Source organism: Neoarius graeffei, chromosome 3 (genome assembly GCF_027579695.1).
Source record: "Neoarius graeffei isolate fNeoGra1 chromosome 3, fNeoGra1.pri, whole genome shotgun sequence".
NCBI classification, from domain to species: domain Eukaryota; kingdom Metazoa; phylum Chordata; class Actinopteri; order Siluriformes; family Ariidae; genus Neoarius; species Neoarius graeffei.
Window position 1 is genome coordinate 105,985,278 of NC_083571.1, and position 22,029 is coordinate 106,007,306.

Genomic DNA, 22,029 nt, shown 5'->3' on the forward strand with positions numbered 1-22,029 from the left:
GATCTATCAAAGTCTGATCTTCACAACACATGTTTGTGGAAATGTATCATGGCACGAACAAAGGAGATTTCTGAGGACCTCAGAAAAAGCGTTGTTGATGCTCATCAGGCAGGAAAAGGTTACAAAACCATCTCTAAAGGGTTTGGACTCCACCAATCCACAGTCAGATAGATTGTGTACAAATGGAGGAAATTCAAGACCATTGTTATCCTCCCCAGGAGTGCTCGACCAAAAAAGATCATTCCAAGAGCAAGGCGTGTAATAGTCGGCGAGGTCACAAAGGACCCCCAGGGTAACTTCTAAGCAACTGAAGGCCTCCCTCACATTGGCTAATGTTAATGCTCATGAGTCCACCATCAGGAGAACACTGAACAACAATGGTGTGCATGGCAGGGTTGCAAGGAGAAAGCCACTGCTCTCCATAGTATCATGGTTTGGGCCTGTTTTGCTGCATCTGGGCCAGGATGGCTTGCCATCATTGATGGAACAATGAATTCTAAATTATACCGGCGAATTCTAAAGGAAACTGTCAGGACATCTGTCCATGAACTGAATCTCAAGAGAAGGTGGGTCATGCAGCAAGACAACGACCCTAAGCACACAAGTTGTTCTACCAAAGGATGGTTAAAGAAGAATAAAGTTCATGTTTTGGAATGACCAAGTCAAAGTCCTGACCTTAATCCAATGGAAATGTTGTGGAAGGACCTGAAGCGAGCAGTTCATGTGAGGAAACCCACCAACATCCCAGAGTTGAAGCTGTTCTGTACGGAGGAATGGGCTAAAATTCCTCCAAGCTGGTGTGCAGGACTGATCAACAGTTACCGGAAACGTTTAGTTGCAGTTATTGCTGCACAAGGGGGTCACACCAGATACTGAAAGCAAAGGTTCACATACTTTTACCACTCACAGATAGATATGTAATATTGGATAATTTTTCTCAATAAATAAATGACCAAGTATAATATTTTTGTCTCATTTGTTTAACTGGGTTCTCTTTATCTGCTTTTAGGACTTGTGTGAAAATCTGATGATGTTTTGGGTCATATTTATGCAGAAATATAGAAAATTCTAAAGGGTTCACAAAATTCAAGCACCACTGTAAAAGCAAAACAAGCTGAGCCAAGCTGCGTACCCTGCACCCATATGAGACCAATGCAAGGAAGAAGAAGTTATTTGTTCGATTTTGATTCTTGTAACACACATTACAAAAAAGTTGGGATGGTAAAGCATTTACCACTTTATAGTGTTCCATTCTCACAACACTTAAAAGATGTTTAGGGACTGAAGACACCAAGTGATGAAGCGTTTCAGGGTCGTGGGCAAGCTGGAGCCTATCCCAGCTGACTACGGGCAAAAGGCGGGGTACACCCTGGACAAGTCGCCAGGTCATCACAGGGCTGACACATATAGACAAACAACCATTCACTCTCACATTCACACCTACGGTCAATTTAGAGTCACCAGTTAACCTAACCTGCATGTCTTTGGACTGTGGGGGAAACCGGAGCACCCGGAGGAAACCCACGCGGACACGGGGAGAACATGCAAACTCCGCACAGAAAGGCCCTCGTTGGTCGCTGGGCTTGAACCCAGGACCTTCTTGCTGTGAGGCGACAGCGCTAACCACTATACCACCGTGCCACCCCTAATGATGCCACTGAGTCTGATTTAAAGATGTCTAAAACTTTGCTACCTAAGTTATTTTGACACCATAAACCTCAATTATCAGTGATTTATTTCATCACTGATATGAGCATGGACAGAGATCAATTGAGTGAAGAGATAACGATGAGGCTCGGATTAAAATGGTTCAAGTGACCTTTACCTCAAGTGATGAAACAGATACTAATGTGGATGATGCTGATAATCAGAGTGATGGCTTTAATCATTTCCAACTGTAAAGTTAGAATTCTAACTTTAGAATTGGAATTATAATTGAGGTTATAAATGTAGAGGTACACTACCATTCAAAAGTTTGGGGTCACCCAGACAATTTTGTGTTTTCCATGAAAAGTCACACTTTTATTTACCACCATAAGTTGTAAAATGAATAGAAAATATAGTCAAGACATTTTTCTGGCCATTTTGAGCATTTAATCGACCCCACAAATGTGATGCTCCAGAAACTCAATCTGCTCAAAGGAAGGTCAGTTTTATAGCTTCTCTAAAGAGCTCAACTGTTTTCAGCTGTGCTAACATGATTGTACAAGGGTTTTCTAATCATCCATTAGCCTTCTGAGGCAATGAGCAAACACATTGTACCATTAGAACACTGGAGTGAGAGTTGCTGGAAATGGGCCTCTATACGCCTATGGAGATATTGCACCAAAAACCAGACATTTGCAGCTAGAATAGTCATTTACCACATTAGCAATGTATAGAGTGGATTTCTGATTAGTTTAAAGTGATCTTCATTGAAAAGAACAGTGCTTTTCTTTCAAAAATAAGGAAATTTCAAAGTGACCCCAAATTTTTGAACGGTAGTGTAGGTGGGGAGTCTTTCAGTGGAACAGGAGTGAAGTCTTAAAATGCAGTTTTCTCGGTTATCACTTTTGGAATGCATGCAAAAAAAAAAGCTGTTTTAATTCATGAACATCTGTAGTCAGAACTACATACAATAGTAAAAAAGTTTGGACACGCCTTCTAATTCAGTGGGTTTTTTTATCCCCCGCTGGCCGAAAGGCCCGAAGGGGGATTATGTCGTGGCGATTTGCATCCGTCTGTCTGTCTGTCCATGCGTCCTGGGAAGGGTCCTCACCTTCTGAAATCAACTCCTCTCACAATTTGTGGAGGAATTTCACCAAACTTGGCAAAAGGTTTTGTTATATGACAGTTATACACACATTGAAATTTCGTTTAATTTGGGCAGATTTTTACCAGAGTTATGCTGCGTTCATGTGCTATGGGAATTATGGTAAATACCAAACGCCGACATGGAAAGCACACATGAACGCCCCCTCTTGTGGTATTTTCCACTGGGCAACTCGTAGAAAATTTTGATACACGAGTTGCCGAGATGAGATGAACTTTAACCTTTTCAACATGGCGGTGAGCGGTACAAGACACTTGAATGTTAAGTATTGTACGCTACTAAAGTTTTTTTTACTAGTACTAGTGGGTAGTTTTTTGTGTCTATGCAATGTTGCGTCATTAACAAGTGTAATATAATACGTTAGAAATCCGTTTCCTTTAAAAATGTGTTGTTATGGTTTGTTTTTACCTATCCAGAGCAGACGCTATTGTTAACGATAGCTAACTAACTATTGCTAACTTGAATCTGGTCCACCATCTTTAACAACAACAAAAGCATGTGAACACAACACACTGGTAAATACCACTTCCCAACTGGAAAATATCATCTTCCCATAGCACATGCCCTTGATTTATTCACAAACTTGTACTTTTTGGCAATTTTATCAAGGTGTGCTTGCTTTCTGAAATCAACTTCCCTCACAATTATTTGAGGAATTTCATATAATTTGGCAAAAAGTTTTTATCCCCCGCTGACCGAAAGGCCTGAAGAGGGATTATGTCGTGGTGATGTCCATCCCTGGAAGGGTGCTCACCTTCTGAAATCAACTCCTCTCACAATTTTTGGAGGAATTTCACAAAACCTGGCAGGATTCTTTGTTATATGTTGGTAATACACATATTGTAATTTCATTAAATTTAGTCACATTTTACCAGAGTTATAGCCCTTGATTAACAACCTTGTACTTTCACAATTTCATGAAGGTGTAATTGCCTTCTGACATCAACTCCTCTCACAATTTTTGGACGGATTTCTCAAAGCTTGATTTGTTATATGACGGTAATACGCATATTGTGATTTTAATTTTGTTTGTGAAAATTTTACCAGGGTTTTAACCCTTGATCAAATAACTTTGACAATTTCATGAGGGTGTACGTTCTTCTGAAATCAGCTCCTCTCACAATTTGTGGAGGAATTTCACAAATTTGGCAAAAGACTTTGTTATATGACAGTTATACACATATTGAAATTTCATTTAATTTGGGCATATTTTACCAGAGTTATGCCCTTGATTATGAACAAACTTGTACTTTGGCAATTTCATCAAGGTGTGCTTGCTTTCTGAAATCAACTTCCCTCACTATTTTTATCCCCTGCTGGCCGAAAGGCTCGAAGGGGGATTGTTGTGCTGATGTGCGTCCGTCTTAGGAAGGGTGCTCACATTCTGAAATAAACTCCTCTCATAATTTTTGGAGGAATTTCATGAAACTTGGCAGGATTCTTTGTTATATGTCGCTAATGACCATATTGCAATTTCGTTCAGTTCAGTCACATTTTACCAGAGTTTTGGTCGAGTTGCCAGTGGGGGATATTGTGCTCTCGGAGCACTCTTGTTTATTAATTAAGACACTTCATGTCTCAAAATAATGACGGACTGTCATTTCTCTTTACTTAGTTGAGCATGTCAAAATTTGACCATGTGATTGGTCTTCCTTGGCTGCCACACATTTATGAATTCACTTGTGTTTTGAGTATTGAACAATTCCAAAACTGGCAGCTTCTTTCAAAGTGCCTCGAACTGAGGAACTGCAACTGACGAAGTTTCTTCCCATTTCAGGCTCCTCTCTGTCTTGAGCCAGACATTGGTTGTATTGTGAGCTGATTAGGTGGCTAATCTTATCAGCAATATGATGAAAGCAATAGCACAAAGATTTTGCTCAAACAACTTCCTTTGGGTCATCTTCCCTCTTTGTGCAGTGAAACGATTTGTCGAGGTTCATCTGATGCAACGGCGTAAACTAGGAGGGAGTGAATTTACAGCTTACTGCCTCCATCTCTAATTAGTTTCATTCGTCAGCCTCTGTGCTGGGTGTTTAAAGAAAATCCTGTTCTCACTGCCTGGTTCACTGCAGTCTAATCTCATTGAGGATAACAAGAGACTTCCTATAAACTTCAAAACAGACATTCACATCATCAGGCTTTGGATTTACAAGGGGTTTTATTGTTTGACTTATTATCCTTTTTTTTAACCTATAATGATGGGCTCTTACTCTTTCATTTTCAATCCCCACTAATATCTCATTAAAGGTAGACTGCCTTTCAGATTTTTCAAGTGTAGGTCATAAAAAGAATTTTCCCTGACACCTAATTATTTTTGTTTAGTGGACTAAAAGCTACTAAATTCGAATCACAGACTTCTAATTTTATTAGTTTTTAAAAACAAAATAGAACAATTAATGAATGTTAGGACCACATGGCCCTAAATTGTCAGCTGTTTTTTCCTGCTTCACCATGACCCAATTCAAGATACTACATCATGCATGACGTGGTGGGCTTTCCCTGTTTGCGCAAGGCATTGTGGGATACAAATTTGAAACAGGAGAGAAAAATGGAGGACGCGAATGAAACATGAAAGACCGACTATAATAACAGAATAATAACAGAAAGCGAGAAAAAAAAGATGTTAATGTTCTATGCGACAGAAAGGAAACGCAGGGACAAACTAATAAATATCGGCGGTCAGCGAACACCTCGGTGTTATCAGCTGTTCGTTTAGCGACAGAATGATGGAACTGTCAGTGCACAGTCAAAGGTAAACCTGTAGATGGCAGTAATGCAGCACTGTGGATGCCATCTGCTGTAAAACCCAAAAGAAGAAGGTAAACCAGCACATGCACACACTGACTTCCTCTGTCTGCTTGACTGCATGAAGTGAGTGATTTCATGCACATTATTTGCTTTAAACCCCTCAAATTAAATAACTTCCCAGCCACAGAATGGCCTGATATTTTGTGAGATATTACAGAAATAAACATATATCACAATGACCAAATTTCAGAGGAAACTAAATTTCACTGATTTTATGAAATCGAAAGGCCGTCTAGCTTTAACTCTTTCTCCTCCAATCACTGTTAATCCTTTGTTACTTATGGCTCAAAAAAATTATGCAGCATTCTGTATTAGTGACCGTACCAAACCTTAGTAACTGTGCTGAATTTGGTTGCCTATCTTGTCCAGGTATACTATATGACCAACAACACTCGTGCTTTTTGGACATCCCATTCCAGATTTAATCTTCAATCGCTGTTATAATAACTTCCACTCTTCTGGGAAGGTTTTCCACTTGATTTTGGATTGTAGCTATGGGGATTTGCACCCATTAAGTGACAAGAGCATTAGTGAGGTCAGGCACTGATGTTGGGTGAGGAGGCCTGGGGTGCAGTCAGCATTCCAGTTCATCCCGGAGGCGCTCAGTGGGGTTGAGGTCAGGGATCTGTGCAGGACACTTGAGTTCTTCAACACTGACTTTGGTAAACCATGTCTTCATGGACTTTTTGTGTCATGCTGAAACAGGTTTACATCCATTGAAGGGAAATTGCAATGCTACAGAGTACAGATATGTTCTAGACCATTGTGTGCTTCCAACTTTGTGGCTTTGTGGTTTGGAGAAGAAGCCAAGAAGCCTTTGTTTGTCACACGTACACTCAAGCACAGACGTAAGCACAGTGAAATTTAACCTTTGCATTTAACCCATCTGAAGCAGTGAACACAAACACATACCCAGAGCAGTGGGCAGCTATGCTATAGCCCCTGGGGAGCAGTTGTGGGTTAGGTGCCTCACTCAAGGGCACTTCAGCCCAACCTCAGGCCACGGCTGCCCCATGTTAACCTAACCTGGATGTCTTTGGACTGTGGGGGAAACCGGAGCACCGGGAGGGAATCCACGCAGACACGGGGAGAACATACAAACTCCAAACAGAAAGGCCCCCATCAGCTGCTGGGCTCAAACCCAGAACTTTCTTGCTGTGAGGCGACAGTGCTAACCACTACACCACGGTGCCGCCCATATATGAGTATGATGGTCAGATGTCCACAACTGTTGGCCATATAATGTATATATGTGTTCTGGTGTGTTTTAACATTCAAAAGTCTCTGATTTTCATAAAATTTCACTGTGTGAAGAGAGCTGGGTGTCACATTCCTGGGTTCTTTTAGTAAGCTCATAAAAGTCCTTTCACTGAGCCTATAGTTGGCACAGTACATATTATCATGTGTGCTTACTGAACTTGGCTTTCAACAAACGTTTGATAGACACAATGAAACAGATTCTGGGGTACAATCTGCTATTTTGATGGGGGGGGGGGGACATGGCCTGCGCAAAAGATTTGTTGTTGATGGTGGTGATGAGGGTGTGCAGTCCTCGCCTGCACCGCTTCACTCCCTGCCGGGGATCCAGGTGGCAAGCAAGGGAGCAGGATGACCAGGGCCGACGGGGGGCTGCACCTCCGATGTTCGTTGGTTCCTGGGAGGATGGGGGTACATGTCTGCGTTGGCCACAGGAATCGCCAGAGCATTTGGACCACCTGGCTTTCAGCCTGTGTTCACCCTTCCACCAGTGATTCTAGGAATCATCCCCTTGCAGGCGTTGAGGTCGCAGGACTCTGAATTCGGCAGGGGCTATTTTCAGCAGAGAACTTGTAAAGAACCCAGTTAGCCTTTAAATGTTGACTGACTAAGCAATTCCATCCATCCATTATCCATAACCGCTTATTCTGTACAGGGTCGCAGGCAAGCTGGAGCCTATCCCAGCTGACTATGGGTGAGAGGTGGGGTACACCCTGGATAAGTCACCAGGTCATCGTAGGGCTGACGCATAGAGACAAACAACCATTCACACTCACATTCACACCTACGGTCAATTTAGAGCCATCAGTTAGCCTAACCTGCATGTCTTTGGACTGTGGGGGAAACCGGAGCACCCGGAGGAAACCCATGCAGAGAACATGTAAACTCCACACAGAAAGGCCCTCGTCGGCCACTGGGCTCGATCCCAGGACCTTCTTGCTGTGAGGCGACAGTGCTAACCACTACACCACCATGCCGCCCTGACTAAGCAATTGTTAGTCTTAACAACAACAACAACAAAGGTTTGCTGTATGTGTGCATGTTCTTTCTTTCTGTTTGTTGACAGGAATGGCACGGAAAGAAGATCAGCTTAATCAGAGTCAGAAGCTGTTGGCCATCAGGTGTGTAAAATAAGAGCAAAGGAAAATAGTACCCAGTTTTTTGTGATCAAGGATAAAATGAAAGTTTTATTCCAAAAATACCGATGTTTTAATGTTATTTGTCATGCCTTGTTGTATTCACTACTTACTTCTGGCCATATAGGGTCATTGGCTTGTTGGCTTGTCTTAAACAATTTTCGAACTTCTGTAATGTGGTAGAATGCCGACTATCTCTTGTGAAAAACAATCTTGACATAATGTCTGAACGACCACTTTGCTGAATTGTTATCTACCACGTTTGTTTTGATCTGAAGGCACGCTTGTGCCATTCTCTGAGATCCCAGGTTCAGAGAATTAGGACTATTGTTAGTGAAGGTAATCTGAAAATGCGCAATGGTGGGATTTTTATTTCATTTATTTATTTATTTTTTAAATTCTGGGTAAAACCTGAAGTGTCAGTTGTTTGATGACTAAAGGATGATCCAGGACAAATATATATATATATCTGAGATCTGTCATGATATCTGACATTTTCAGCATGGGTTGGGGTTGTATAAATGTTGTTGTGTGGCCCACGCTGTAGCATTTTGGCATGTTTGCATTTATCAGTGCGAGCAATACAATAGCAAACCTGTATTTATGGAAATGCACCTAAATTTCCAGATATACAGCTTCTGAGGAGACGTTTTCTCTAGCTTGCGTCTGGATTTGCTAGAGATCAAACCAGAACCAAAGTGGTTATAGTCATTCAGTAGTTACTCTAATTGCTGTAAGAGGCAAGTAGGCTTGTTTACCACAGAAATATTTAAGTTATTCCATGAGATCGAGTCGTACATAAGCTGTTAGCTGACGAGACGCGTAGCTACGAGTTGGCTATAAGCCATGTACGACGAGACTGAATGGAATAACTGTTTTATTCTATCCACATTCACTGGATTTTGAGAAACAGAACATTATTTTTATTTTTTGCAAATTTGATAAATAATAACTTTTATACAAAATGGCCGACCAAAATAATTTTCACTTAGAATGTAAACAAACAGGCCAAATGACAGTAGCGATTTGTGAAAAATGCGATGATAATTCTTGAAAAATATTTTTAAAATGATACGCTCTTACCATCAAATACTTTTATTCCAAATTTTGTTGCCTTTTTTTTTTATTTTTTGGGGTTATGTTTTTGAGTAGAGTTTTTATTTTGTTCTCGGTTGGTTCAGCAAAACACTCCATCATTATGTTTTTCTCTACTCGTGGTATTGCTGGGTTTCAGTCATGTGACTTTTCTTAGTGGTTTTACCGGAAGTGAAATAGCTGGTGGTCTAAACGGCTGCCGTAGTGCAAACAACTAGCGATAACTTATCAGAGTCTGCTCGTAATCTAGAATCCACTGCTGGCTTTAGATATATTCAGAAGATTGCTATGTGCAATGGAATCGACCCCTACAGTCTGGGAAAGAAGGATTTGTCATACGATCTCGAAAACTACCCTTCAGTCGAGTTCCCCGACATCTCGAACTATCTGGTGTTGCAGACGTCCTTCTACACCGCAAAACAGATCAAAGCGTGGAAGAGTACGGAGGCTTACAACTTTTTTGTATGTGGCTGGGTAAAGGAACTCGGGATCAGGTCGCTGCTGAATGAATCCTGTATTGTTTTTGCCCGTGTAAGAATTTTTTTTAAGCTTTTCGTTCGCGTCTTTACAACGAAGCGCTGCAAGTTGAGGCGTAAACAGACAACAGTTGGCTTGGTTCTCACTTGTGTTGGCTCTTATCTCTCAGCTAAATAATTCCCAAAGATCATCAGAAACCCCTTTAAAGACCTGGATCTTAGTTAAACAAGACGGAGAAGTGATCACGGCGCATTGTAACTGTACGGCTGGGGAAGAATTTTGTCACGACCTTCATGCATATGGACTTTGTGAGGAGTAAACAAAGAAACAGCTGGGGACTTTAGCACTTCGTGACAAAAAAAGTACCGTAAAATAACGACACATAGCAAGAAAAGCACTTGGAAAACACTAAGGACAGAGCTGAGAGGGATACAAACCTTTCACCAAGTGATCACTGCAAACTCGAGCATGCTTCGACTCGGCTCCCTTCGATTTCAGTGAGAGGTTCAAAAGCCACCTTTCTCGACGTCTTTTTGTGAAATCCTGTGTTCGTTCACCCTTTTTTATTAGTTCACGGGGAACCCTGAAGAAACTTTTATCAGTTTCACGGTTTGATTGATTCGAACAACCTAAAACAACGCAAGCGTAAGGCATTTTTCATGCGAGCAGTGCACCTTCTCCGTACAAACGCTTTGTCAACTGAGCTTTGGTAGACCACCAGCTAAAGTTTTGAATAACTAATGAGGCGGCTGTGACGTCACGTGAAACCCAGCAATATGAGCTGATATCCTAGTAGTAGAGTAGCCAATCAGAGCGTGCGATTGCTCATATCCAGTGAATGTGGATAGAATAACAATAGTTATTCTCAAACATTTGATCAGATTGTCTTTGAGGACCATCTGACCTTCTTCCAGTTCTGACAGATGACTGTAGCTCATGTTTGTGGTGCGATGCGGTTACAGAAATCTTGTTTTTTCCCGGTTGTGCGTTCAGGCGGATGCCCAGCCTTCTTGAATACTTCAGCTATAACTGTAACTTCATGGGCATCCTGGCAGGTCCCACCTGTTCCTATAACGACTACATCGCCTTCATCGAGGGCAAACCCTGCCGCCACAGAGAGCAGGAGAGCAACGGCAGACTGCAGGGGAAAACCAGGCTGAATGACCCGTCGCCTAATGTAAGGCCTGAATTTATTTAGAGTGTTTAGTACCGATTACAATTTATTGTTATTGTTATTGTGCCTTCATTGAATATTTAAGACAAACTTTTGTTTGAGCTTCCCAGCTTTTATTCCGTGTTTAAGCACTTAGATGCTATAAATATGCGAGCAGCTCTCACAGAATACAGGCATTTAGCAGTTGCTTGTTTAGATTTATGAGCCTGATTACACAAAGGGATGTGATTTATTTATTTATTTATTTATTTATTTATTTGTGTGTAAAAATCTTGTACTCTGAAGTCCATACTGAAAATGTCCTGTGCTGTGTTGGTCTTAGAAAAAAGGAACGTGTAATTTATGTAAATATAATTTTGGAAAATTTTAGGCATCATGAGTCAGTACTGATACGGTTTTAAAATGATTTAACTTTAAAGCTAGACTGCCTTTCAGATTTTCCAAGTGTAGGTCATAAAAATAATTTTCCCCGACACCCAATAATTTTTTTTAGTGGGCTGATAGCTACTGAATTTGAATCACAGACTTCCAGTTTTATTCGTTTTTTTTTTAACAGAACAAATAATAAATTTATCTCCACATGGCCCTAAATTCTCAGCTATTTTTTCCTGCTTCACTTCACCGTGACCCAATTCAAGATACTGCGTCATGCATGACGTGGTGGGCTTTCCCCGTTCGCGCAAGGCATTGTGGGATACAAATTTGAAACGGGAGAGAAAAATGGAGGACGTGAGTGTGCGAATGAAACGTGAAAGACCGACTACAGTAACGGAAAGTGAGAAGAAAAGACGTTATGTTATATACAAAGGAAAGGAAACGCAGGACCAAACTAATAAATATTGGCGCTCAGCGAGCACCTCGGTGTGATCAGCTGTTCGTTTAGCGACAGAATGATGGAACTGTCAGTGCACGGTCAAAGGTAAACCTGCGCATGCGCACACCCAGACACGGACTTCCTCTGTCTGCTTGACTGCGCAAAGCGAGTGATTTCATGCACATTATTTGCTTTAATCCGCTCAAATTAAATTAAATAACTTCCCAGCCACAGAATGGCCTGATATTTTGTGAGATATTACAGAAATAAACATATGTCACAATGACCAAATTTCAGACGGAACTAAATTTCACAGATTTTATGAGATCGAAAGGCCGTCTAGCTTTAAATGTAGCAATTTTTTAAAAAAAATCGTATTAACTTAAGAATGAGAGAACTGAGAGCCTGGTGAGCTGCGATATAGATCCTGTAGTTGCTATAAAGTGCTGAGCGTAAATGAGTGCACCCCTTTTGAAAAGTAACATTTAAAACAATATCTCAGCGAACACAAACAATTTCCAAAATGTTGACAAGACAAAATTTAATATAACATCTGTTTAACTTATAACATGAAAGTAAGGTTAATAATATAACTTTTTTTCAGTTTTACTCAAATTAGGATGGTGCAACAATGAGTACACCCCACAACAAAAACTACTACATCTAGTACTTTGTTTGGCCTCCATGATTTTTAATGACAGCACCAAGTCTTCTAGGCATGGAATGAACAAGTTGGTGACATTTTGCAACATCAATCTTTTTCCATTCTTCAACAATGACCTCTTTTAGTGACTGGATGCTGGATGGAGAGTGATGCTCAACTTGTCTCTTCAGAATTCCCCAAAGAAAATAATTTCTTTACACCACAAAGCTGAAGGCTACAAGAAGATCAGAAAAGCTTTACTTATCAGTCAGAATATTGTAGCAAAAGTGATACAAAAATTTAAGAAAGATGGAACTGCAACCGTCTCACAGAGACGTCCAGGTCGTCCACGGAAGTTAACACCTCGACAGGAGCGTCTTCTGATGAGAAGGGTTGAAGAAAATCGGCATGCAAGTTCACTGCAGTTATCTAAAGAAGTAGAAAGCCAAACTGGGGTGACTATTTCCTGTGACACAATACGGCGTACACTGCAGAGGAACGGCATGCATGGATGCCGTCCACAAAAGAAGCCTCTCCTAAAGCCCAGGCACAAAAAAGCCTGCCTAGAGTTTGCCAGGGCCCATGCTGACAAAGATGAAGACTACTGGGACTCTATACTCTGGAGTGATGAGACCAAGATAAATGTTTTTGGAACTGATGGCTTCAAAACTGTATGGCGTCGCAAAGGTGAGGAATACAAAGAAAAATGCATGGTGCCTACAGTGAAACACGGTGGTGGCAGTGTCCTTATGTGGGGCTGCATGAGTGCTGCTGGTGTCGGGGAGCTGCATTTCATTGATGGCATCATGAATTCACAGATGTATTGCTCTATACTGAAAGAGAAGATGCTACCATCACTCCGTGCCCTTGGTCGTCATGCACTTTTCCAACATGACAATGATCCTAAACGCACATCGAAGGCCACTGTTGGATTTCTGAAGAAGAACAGGGTGAAAGTGATTCAGTGGCCAAGTATGTCTCCTGATCTGAACCCAATCGAACACCTATGGGAATTCTGAAGAGACAAGTTGAGCATCGCTCTCCATCCAGTCACTAAAAGAGGTCATTGTTGAAGAATGGAAAAAGATTGATGTTGCAAAATGTCGCCAACTTGTTCATTCCATGCCTAGAAGACTCGGTGCTGTCATTAAAAATCATGGAGGCCATACAAAGTACTAGATGTAGTAGTTTTTGTTGTGGGGTGTACTCATTTTTGCACCACCCTACAGTAATTTGAGTAAAACTGAAAAATGTGTAATCTAAGTTTATATTATTAACCTTACTTTCACGTTATCAGTTAAACAGATGTTATATTAAACTTTGTCTTGTCAACATTTTGGAAATTGTTTGTGTTCGTTGAGATATTGTTTAAAATGTTACTTTTCAAACGGGGCGTACTCATTTACGCTCAGCACTGTAGCTGCTATATTGTAAGTGATAACAGGAACTGTCTTGTTTCTTGTACCATTTGCAGATGGAGGTTATTCGTAAGCTTGCGACCTGCTTCATCTCTCTGCTAGTCTTCCTCTCCGTGTGTAAAGTTTTTCCTGTGGAACGAAATGTCGATGATGACTTCATTGCCTCCACGCCCTTCTATGCCCAGGTGGTCTACCTGTATCTATCCATGCTGACCACTCGGCCGAAATACTACTTTGTTTGGACTCTAGGTGCGTGCATGTTGTTGGCTGTCTCACTGTCTTCCACTCCGTTTTCCATTCTTTTGCATTTAATCTTCATTTCCCTTCCTGTGAGTGCTGTATCATATAAGATAATCTCAAATTGTCATCCATGTTGTGACATTTGCTATGTGGACACATGAAACATGACCTGTGGAAACGTATGGCCCTTTGTTCTCATCACCTAGAGTCAGAAATTACAGGCTAGAAAATTATCATCATCAGTATACACTCACTGGCCACTTTAATAGGAACTTGTTCTTGAGTCTAAGATTCCTGTTCTTGGCTGCAGGAGTGGAACCCAATATACAGTGGTGCTTGAAGGTTTGTGAACCCTTTAGAATTTTCTATATTTCTGCATAAATATGACCCAAAACATCATCAGATTTTCACACAAGTCCTAAAAGTAGATAAAGAGAGCCCAGTTAAACAAATGAGACAAAAATATTATACTTGGTCATTTATTTATTGAGAAAAATGATCCAATATTACATATCTGTAAGTGGCAAAAGTATGTGAACTTCTAGGATTAGCAGTTAATTTGAAGGTGAAATTAGAGTCAGGTGTTTTCAATCAATGGGATGACAATCAGGTGTGAGTGGGCACCCTGTTTTATTTAAAGAACAGGGATCTATCAAAGTCTGATCTTCACAACACATTTTTGTGGAAGTGTATCATGGCACGAACAAAGGAGATTTCTGAGGACCTCAGAAAAAAAGCGTTGTTGATGCTTATCAGGCTGGAAAAGGTTACAAAACCGTCTCTAAAGAGTTTGGATTCTACCAATCCACAGTCAGACAGATTGTGTACAAATGGAGGAAATTCAAGACCATTGTTACCCTCCCCAGGAGTGGTCGACCAACAAAGATCACTCCAAGAGCAAGGTGTGTAATAGTCGGCGAGGTCACAAAGGATCCCAGGGTAACTTCTAAGCAACTGAAGGCCTCTCTCACATTGGCTAATGTTAATGTTCATGAGTCCACCATCAGGAGAACACTGAACAACACTGGTGTGCATGGCAGGGCTGCAAGGAGAAAGCCACTGCTCTCCAAAAAGAACATTGCTGCTCATCTGCAGTTTGCTAAAGATCACGTGGACAAGCCAGAAGGCTATTGGAAAAATGTTTTGTGGATGGATGAGACCAAAAAAGAACTTTTTGGTTTAAATGAGAAGCGTTATGTTTGGAGAAAGGAAAACACTGCATTCCAGCATGAGAACCTTATCCCATCTGTGAAACATGGTGGTGGTAGTATCATGGTTTGAGCCTGCTTTGCTGCATCTGGGCCAGGACGGCTTGCTATCATTGATGGAACAATGAATTCTGAATTATACCAGCAAATTCTAAAGGAAAATGTTAGGACATCTGTCTATGAACTGAATCTCAATAGAAGGTGGGTCATGCAGCAAGACGACCTGAAGCACACAAGTCGTTCTACCAAAGAATGGTTAAAGAAGAATAAAGTGAATGTTTTGGAATGGTCAAGTCAAAGTCCTGACCTTAATCCAATGGAAATGTTGTGGAAGGACCTGAAGCGAGCAGTTCATGTGAGGAAACCCACCAACATCCCAGAGTTGAAGCTGTTCTGTACGGGCTAAAATTCCTCCAAGCCGGTGTGCAGGACTGATCAACAGTTACCGCAAACGTTTAGTTGCAGTTATTGCTGCACAAGGGGGTCACACCAGATACTGAAAGCAAAGGTTCACATACTTTTGCCACTCACAGATATGTAATATTGGATCATTTTCCTCAATAAATAAATGACCAAGTATAATATTTTTGTCTCATTTGTTTAACTGGGTTCTTCTAAAAGGTTCACAAATTTTCAAGCACCAGTGTAGTCTTCTGCTGTTGCATGCTGAGATGCTTTTCTGCTCACCACATTTGTAAAGAGTGATTTATTTGAGTTTCTATGTCCTTCCTGGCAGCTTGACCCAATCTGTCCCTTTTCCTCTCAACTCTCTTATCAACAAGGCGTTTGTTTCCACCCACAGAACTGTCACTCACTCACTTAATGTTTTTTGTTTTTCACACCATTCTGTGTAAATTCTCGAGACTGTAGTGTGTGAAAACCCCATGAGATGAGCAGTTTCTGAAATGCTCAAACCAACACCCGTGAAAGAAAGTCACACTTTGAGATCACAATTTTTTCCCATTCTGATGTTTGAACATTAACTGAAGCTCTTGATTTGTATCTACATGATTTGATGCGTCGTGCTGCTGTTAAGGGATCGGCTGATTTAGATATCTGCATAAAACAGCAGGTGTATGGGTGTTCCTAAAAAGTGGCCGGCGAGCGTATGTATCATCTTTCTGTACGTCGCTGCATCACTTCATTAGTACAGGAGACTAAAACACAGAAGCTGTATATAGGATGACCTGAAAAGCCTTAACCGCTCATCGTATCCTGTGTCCGATCTGAACAGCTGATGCCATCAACAACGCAGCTGGCTTTGGCTTTAATGGCTACGACAGTGACGGAGTGCCGCGATGGGACCTCATCTCCAACCTGAGGATAATGAACATAGAGGTCAGTCTGTTCCCATCGCCTCGGTTTCTTTATTTATAAATTAAAGATGAATGAAAAGTCCCTCATTCTTGTATGTTCTTATTTCAGTTAGCAACCAGTTTTAAGATGTTTCTTGATAACTGGAATATTCAGACTGCCCACTGGCTCAAAAGGTGAGAGTGACTATTGGGTCGAGGTTTAAGAGCTCACTTCACACCCTGTGCTGTTTCAATATTTGTTCTTGTACGTGGTAGTTTGGGGGTAATCCATCAGGTGTTGGCTGAATTCTGGCAGAAATCCAAAAAATTAGGAGCAATCAGATTATGAATGTGGTTTCCTGCCAGTATTATACAAACCCCTTTTCCAGAAAAGTTGGGATAAGTTACCAAAATGCAGTAAAACCAAGAATCTGCGATTGGTTAAAGCTAGACGGCCGTTTGATTTCATAAAATCGATGAAATTTAGTTTCCTCCGAAATTTGGTCATTGTGACATATGTTTATTTCTGTAATATCTCACAAAATATCAGGCCATTCTGTGGCTGGGAAGTTTTTTAATTTGAGCGGATTAAAGCAAATAATGTGCATGAAATCGCTCGCTTCGCGCAGTCAAGCAGACAGAGGAAGTCCGTGTGTGCGCATGCGCAGGTTTACCTTTGACCGTGCACTGACAGTTCCATCATTCTGTCGCTAAACAAACAGCTGATCACACCGAGGTGCTCGCTGAGCGCCGATATTTATTAGTTTGGTCCTGCGTTTCCTTTCCTTCGTATATAACATAACGTCTTTTCTTCTCGCTTTCCGTTACTGTAGTCGGTCTTTCATGTTTCATTCGCACACTCGCGTCCTCCATTTTTCTCTCCTGTTTCAAATTTGTATCCCACAATGCCTTGCGCGAACGGGGAAAGCCCACCACGTCATGCATGACGTAGTATCTTGAATTGGGTCACGGTGAAGTGAAGCAGGAAAAAATAGCTGAGAATTTAGGGCCACATGGCCCTAAATTAATTAATTGTTCTATTTTTAAAAAACGAATAAAATTGGAAGTCTGTGATTCAAATTCAGTGGCTTTCGGTCCACTAAACAAAATAATTGGGTGTCGGGGAAAATTATTTTTATGACCTGCACTTGAAAAATCTGAAAGGCAGTCTAGCTTTAAAGTTAAATCATTTTAAAAACGTATCAGTACTGACTCATGATGCCTAAAATTTTCCAAAATTATATTTACATAAATTACACATTCCTTTTTTCTAAGACCAACACAGCACAGGACATTTTCCGTAGGGACTTCAGAGTACAAGATTTTTACAAAAATCATGTACTATGGTGAAGCAGGAAAAAATAGTAGAGAATTTAGGGCCATGTGGCCTTAAATTCATCAGTGGTTCCATCCGTCCATTATCTCTAGCCGCTTTATCCTGTCCTACAGGGTCGCAGGCAAGCTGGAGCCTATCCCAGCTGACTACGGGCGAAAGGCGGGGTACACCCTGGACAAGTCGCCAGGTCATCACAGGGCTGACACATAGACACAGACAACCATTCACACTCACATTCACACCTACGGTCAATTTAGAGTCACCAGTTAACCTAACCTGCATGTCTTTGGACTGTGGGGGAAACCGGAGCACCCGGAGGAAACCCACGCGGACACGCGGAGAACATGCAAACTCCACACAGAAAGGCTCTCATCGGCCGCTGGGCTCGAACCCAGGACCTTCTTGCTGTGAGGCGACAGTGCTAACCACTACACCACCGTGCCGCCCATCAATGGTTCCATTAAAAAAAAAAAACTATAAAATTGGAAGTCTGTGATTCAAATTCAGTAGCTTTCGGTCCACTAAACAAAAATAACCAGATGTCCGGGAAAATTATTTTCTTTTTATGACCTACAATTGAAGGATCCGAAAGGTCGTCTAGCTTTAATTCATGTGAATCTTTATTTAACTGACAAAAGTACAAAGAAAAGATTTTCAGTAGTTTTACTAATCAAAATGTGGGGGAAGGAAAGCAGATCTCCAGTGTGGTCCCAGACTTTTGAACCTCACCGTGTGAAGCAGAAAATGTCAGCATTTCATTACGTGAAACTCGATTTCATCAAAGATCTGAATGCACAGAATAATTATGGAGCGTGCCATCTACTGGTGGAACATGGCATTGCAATTGCAGCACGACTATATTTTAAAAAATAAAAATAAACAAAAGTGATGGGCCTGGGAGGTACGTGCTACTATATGTGCAATAATCAGAACTAGCAATTATTATACACGACACACAAATATTGTCACTAACCCCTCGGTAGCATTTAGGAGAAGGATGTGCAGGCATCTTTGGGCAGGATTTAGGCATTGCTTATATTTTTCTTGTAGAAAGTGATCAGATCATTCTGGTCCATTTCAAATAAAATGCTGACGATAGAGACAAGGACATTATTATTGTTGTAGTCTGTGATCAATGGTTATGTAATTATCCCCACATGAATATTTTTAAAAGGACGTCTGTTCATATGTAAAGTGGGTTGTTTTTTTTTTTGTGGCTAGCTTGTTGTATTTCCTGTGCAGGGTGTGTTACGAGCGCTGTCCTTACAACCCTACAGCTGCCACCTTCCTGCTGTCAGCAATGTGGCATGGAGCTTACCCAGGCTACTACCTCACCTTTCTCACCGGCATCGTCGTCACGCTGGCAGCCAGGGCGGTGAGGAGCCTCTTCATGACACGCCACACAAACAGGATGCTGATATCCAAGATTATTTAGGACCGATCCTCCTGTCTGAAACAGAGCATCAGTATCAGGGGCAGCCCCTGAAATGCTGAAACAGAACCTTGATCAGATTTCACATTTTCCAGTCAGATACACTGACATATATTTTGTAACACGAGACACAGTTTGTGTAAGCATGCTTGTCTTTAAACACACTCATAATTTACACATTTTGGCAGCAGAACCTTCAGAGAGTTGCTGCTAAGAAGTGGTCCGTAACACATCTGTATCGGGTCTTGTCCTGAGACGCAATGGTTTTTCTCGTGGTGCATTGAGACATAGTCGTGAGGTCCTGTAAAGAGGTAGAAAAAAAGAAAAACTAATACATATGTGCAGTAAGATAACAGTCAAGACAAAAAAGCAAAAAGAAACCATAATCTCATCTCATCTCATTATCTCTAGCCGCTTTATCCTGTTCTACAGGGTCGCAGGCAAGCTGGAGCCTATCCCAGCTGACTACGGGCGAAAGGCGGGGTACACCCTGGACAAGTCGCCAGGTCATCACAGGGCTGACACAGAGACACAGACAACCATTCACACTCACATTCACACCTACGCTCAATTTAGAGTCACCAGTTAACCTAACCTGCATGTCTTTGGACTGTGGGGGAAACCGGAGCACCCGGAGGAAACCCACGTGGACACGGAGAAAACATGCAAATTCCACACAGAAAGGTCCTCGTCGGCCACGGGGCTCGAACCCGGACCTTCTTGCCGTGAGGCGACAGCGCTAACCACTACACCACCGTGCCGCCCGAGTAAAGTCATATGTATAGTAATAGCAATCTACAACACCATCTGTGTGTGTGTGTAGGTGGGTGGGTGGGTAGCAGCCAAATGTCCCAACAAGGTCAAAACAGTCAGATGTTCCTATTCTCGTGAGCATATTTTATTTTAATTTATTAATTTTCACTTCCTCAGGATAACTTCCATAGCAATGTTTAGTGCTGTAATGATTGTCAAAGAATTTACGTCTGTAGAAATACTATGCAAATGTTTGACGTTTGAAACCCAGAGTGTTGCCAGCTAAAGCCAAATTTCTTTACACTTTGTACGAATTGAATAACGGACTACAGTCCATCGTTGTTGTTCGACATGGAGGAGATCAGATTTCAGCGGGATATTGAAGACGCAGCACAGGAAGGAGACTGATCCACTTAAGTAGTCAGTTACTGTGGTGCCTGTCAGGCAGTTAACAATTAAATAAGATGGAGAGAAGAGAAGAGAAGAGAAGAGAAGAGAAGAGAAGAGAAGAGAAGGCTCGTTAGAGCTATTGCCTACCTTCATTTATAACTCACTGTGCCAGGAGAAGTTTAAAAATGTAGGGTTGTGGGGTTTGTTTTTGTTCTATGCAAGGAGAACTGCTATTGAAAAAAAATTTAAGAGACTCTTAAAGGATCAAACAGTCATCATGTGTTTGAATATTCTCATCTCATTATCTCTAGCCGCTTTATCCTTCTACAGGGTTGCAGGCAAGCTGGAGCCTATCCCAGCTGACTACGGGCGAAAGGCGGGGTACACCCTGGACAAGTCGCCAGGTCATCACAGGGCTGACACATAGACACAGACAACCATTCACACTCACATTCACACCTACGGTCAATTTAGAGTCACCAGTTAACCTAACCTGCATGTCTTTGGACTGTGGGGGAAACCGGAGCACCCGGAGGAAACCCACGCGGACACGGGGAGAACATGCAAACTCCGCACAGAAAGGCCCTCGCCGGCCACGGGGCTCGAACCCGGACCTTCTTGCTGTGAGGCGACAGCGCTAACCACTACACCACCGTGCCGCCCTGTTTGAATATTATTTAGTAGTAAATACAGTTGTGGTCAGACGTTTACATACAGTGACATGAATGCCATCTTGGATATGAATGTCATGATAATATTTGGACTTTAAGTAATTTCTTTGAACTGTTCTTTTTCTGTGGCAGAATGATTGTACAGCATACAGCTTTAATAAAAAAAAAAAACACTAAAATTTCATGCACAAGTTTTAATTTTCTTTGGGTTTTCTGAAATCAACACGGGGCAAAATTATACATACATACAGGGTCAAAAATGTACATACGCTCACTTAGATGATTAATTCAGAGGTGCTGAAACTTCCTAAATGTCTCTTATCTTGCCAAGGCCGAGGTCTCTTAACTTCCTGTTAGTGATCATGATTGACTACAGCTGGTAGCTTCTCTGTGCCTTAATAAAAAGGGTTTGTTTACAGCACTTATTGGATTGACCATCACACTGTAAAATGGGAAAGTCCAAGGAGCTCAGTGCAGATCTGAGAAAGAGGATCGCAGATGTACACAACTCCGGAATGTCTCTTGGAGCCATTTCTAAACAACTGCAAATTCCAAGATCAGTTCAAACAATTGTATCCAAGTTATTGTAAGGTGTAGTCACTTTGCCAAGCCACTTTACTTCAAGAAGACCCAAACTGTCACCCTCAGCTGAAAGGAAATTGGCTTGGATGGTCAGGAACAACCTGGGAACCACCATGGCACAGCCCTGCCATGAACTGGAAGCTGATGGATCACTGTCTACAGTTCAGATCACCATGGACTAAGAGGCTGCTATCCAAGAAATAACCCCCTGCTCCAAAATTGACACCTTCAAGCTTAACTAAAGTTTGAAGCTGGCCACACGGACAAAGAAAGCCTTCTGGAGGAAAGCTGTATGGTCAGATGAGACAAAGATTGAGTTGTTTGGCCACAATGACCACCATGAACAGAGGAACACTGTACCAGCTGGTGGTGGTGGTAGGATCATCATGCTCTGGGGCTGTTTTGCTGCCAGTGGAACTGGTTCATTGCACAAAGTGGATGGAATAATGAAGGAGGAGGACTACCTCAGAATTCTTCAGCATAAACCA

The 22,029-nt window shown here is 41.6% G+C and overlaps 1 protein-coding gene across 2 annotated transcripts in view; it reads left to right on the forward strand.

Moving 5' to 3' along the window:
* Positions 1-22,029, forward strand: part of mboat2b (membrane bound O-acyltransferase domain containing 2b) — a 145,556-nt gene that overhangs the window by 114,855 nt on the left and 8,672 nt on the right. For both annotated transcript variants that reach the window (XM_060917851.1, XM_060917852.1), the window contains exons 6-11: positions 7,944-7,998; positions 10,579-10,762; positions 13,691-13,883; positions 16,317-16,420; positions 16,508-16,572; positions 18,956-19,088. In XM_060917851.1, the coding sequence (XP_060773834.1) occupies positions 7,944-7,998; positions 10,579-10,762; positions 13,691-13,883; positions 16,317-16,420; positions 16,508-16,572; positions 18,956-19,088 (734 nt within the window). The remainder of the gene's footprint in view (positions 1-7,943; positions 7,999-10,578; positions 10,763-13,690; positions 13,884-16,316; positions 16,421-16,507; positions 16,573-18,955; positions 19,089-22,029) is intronic.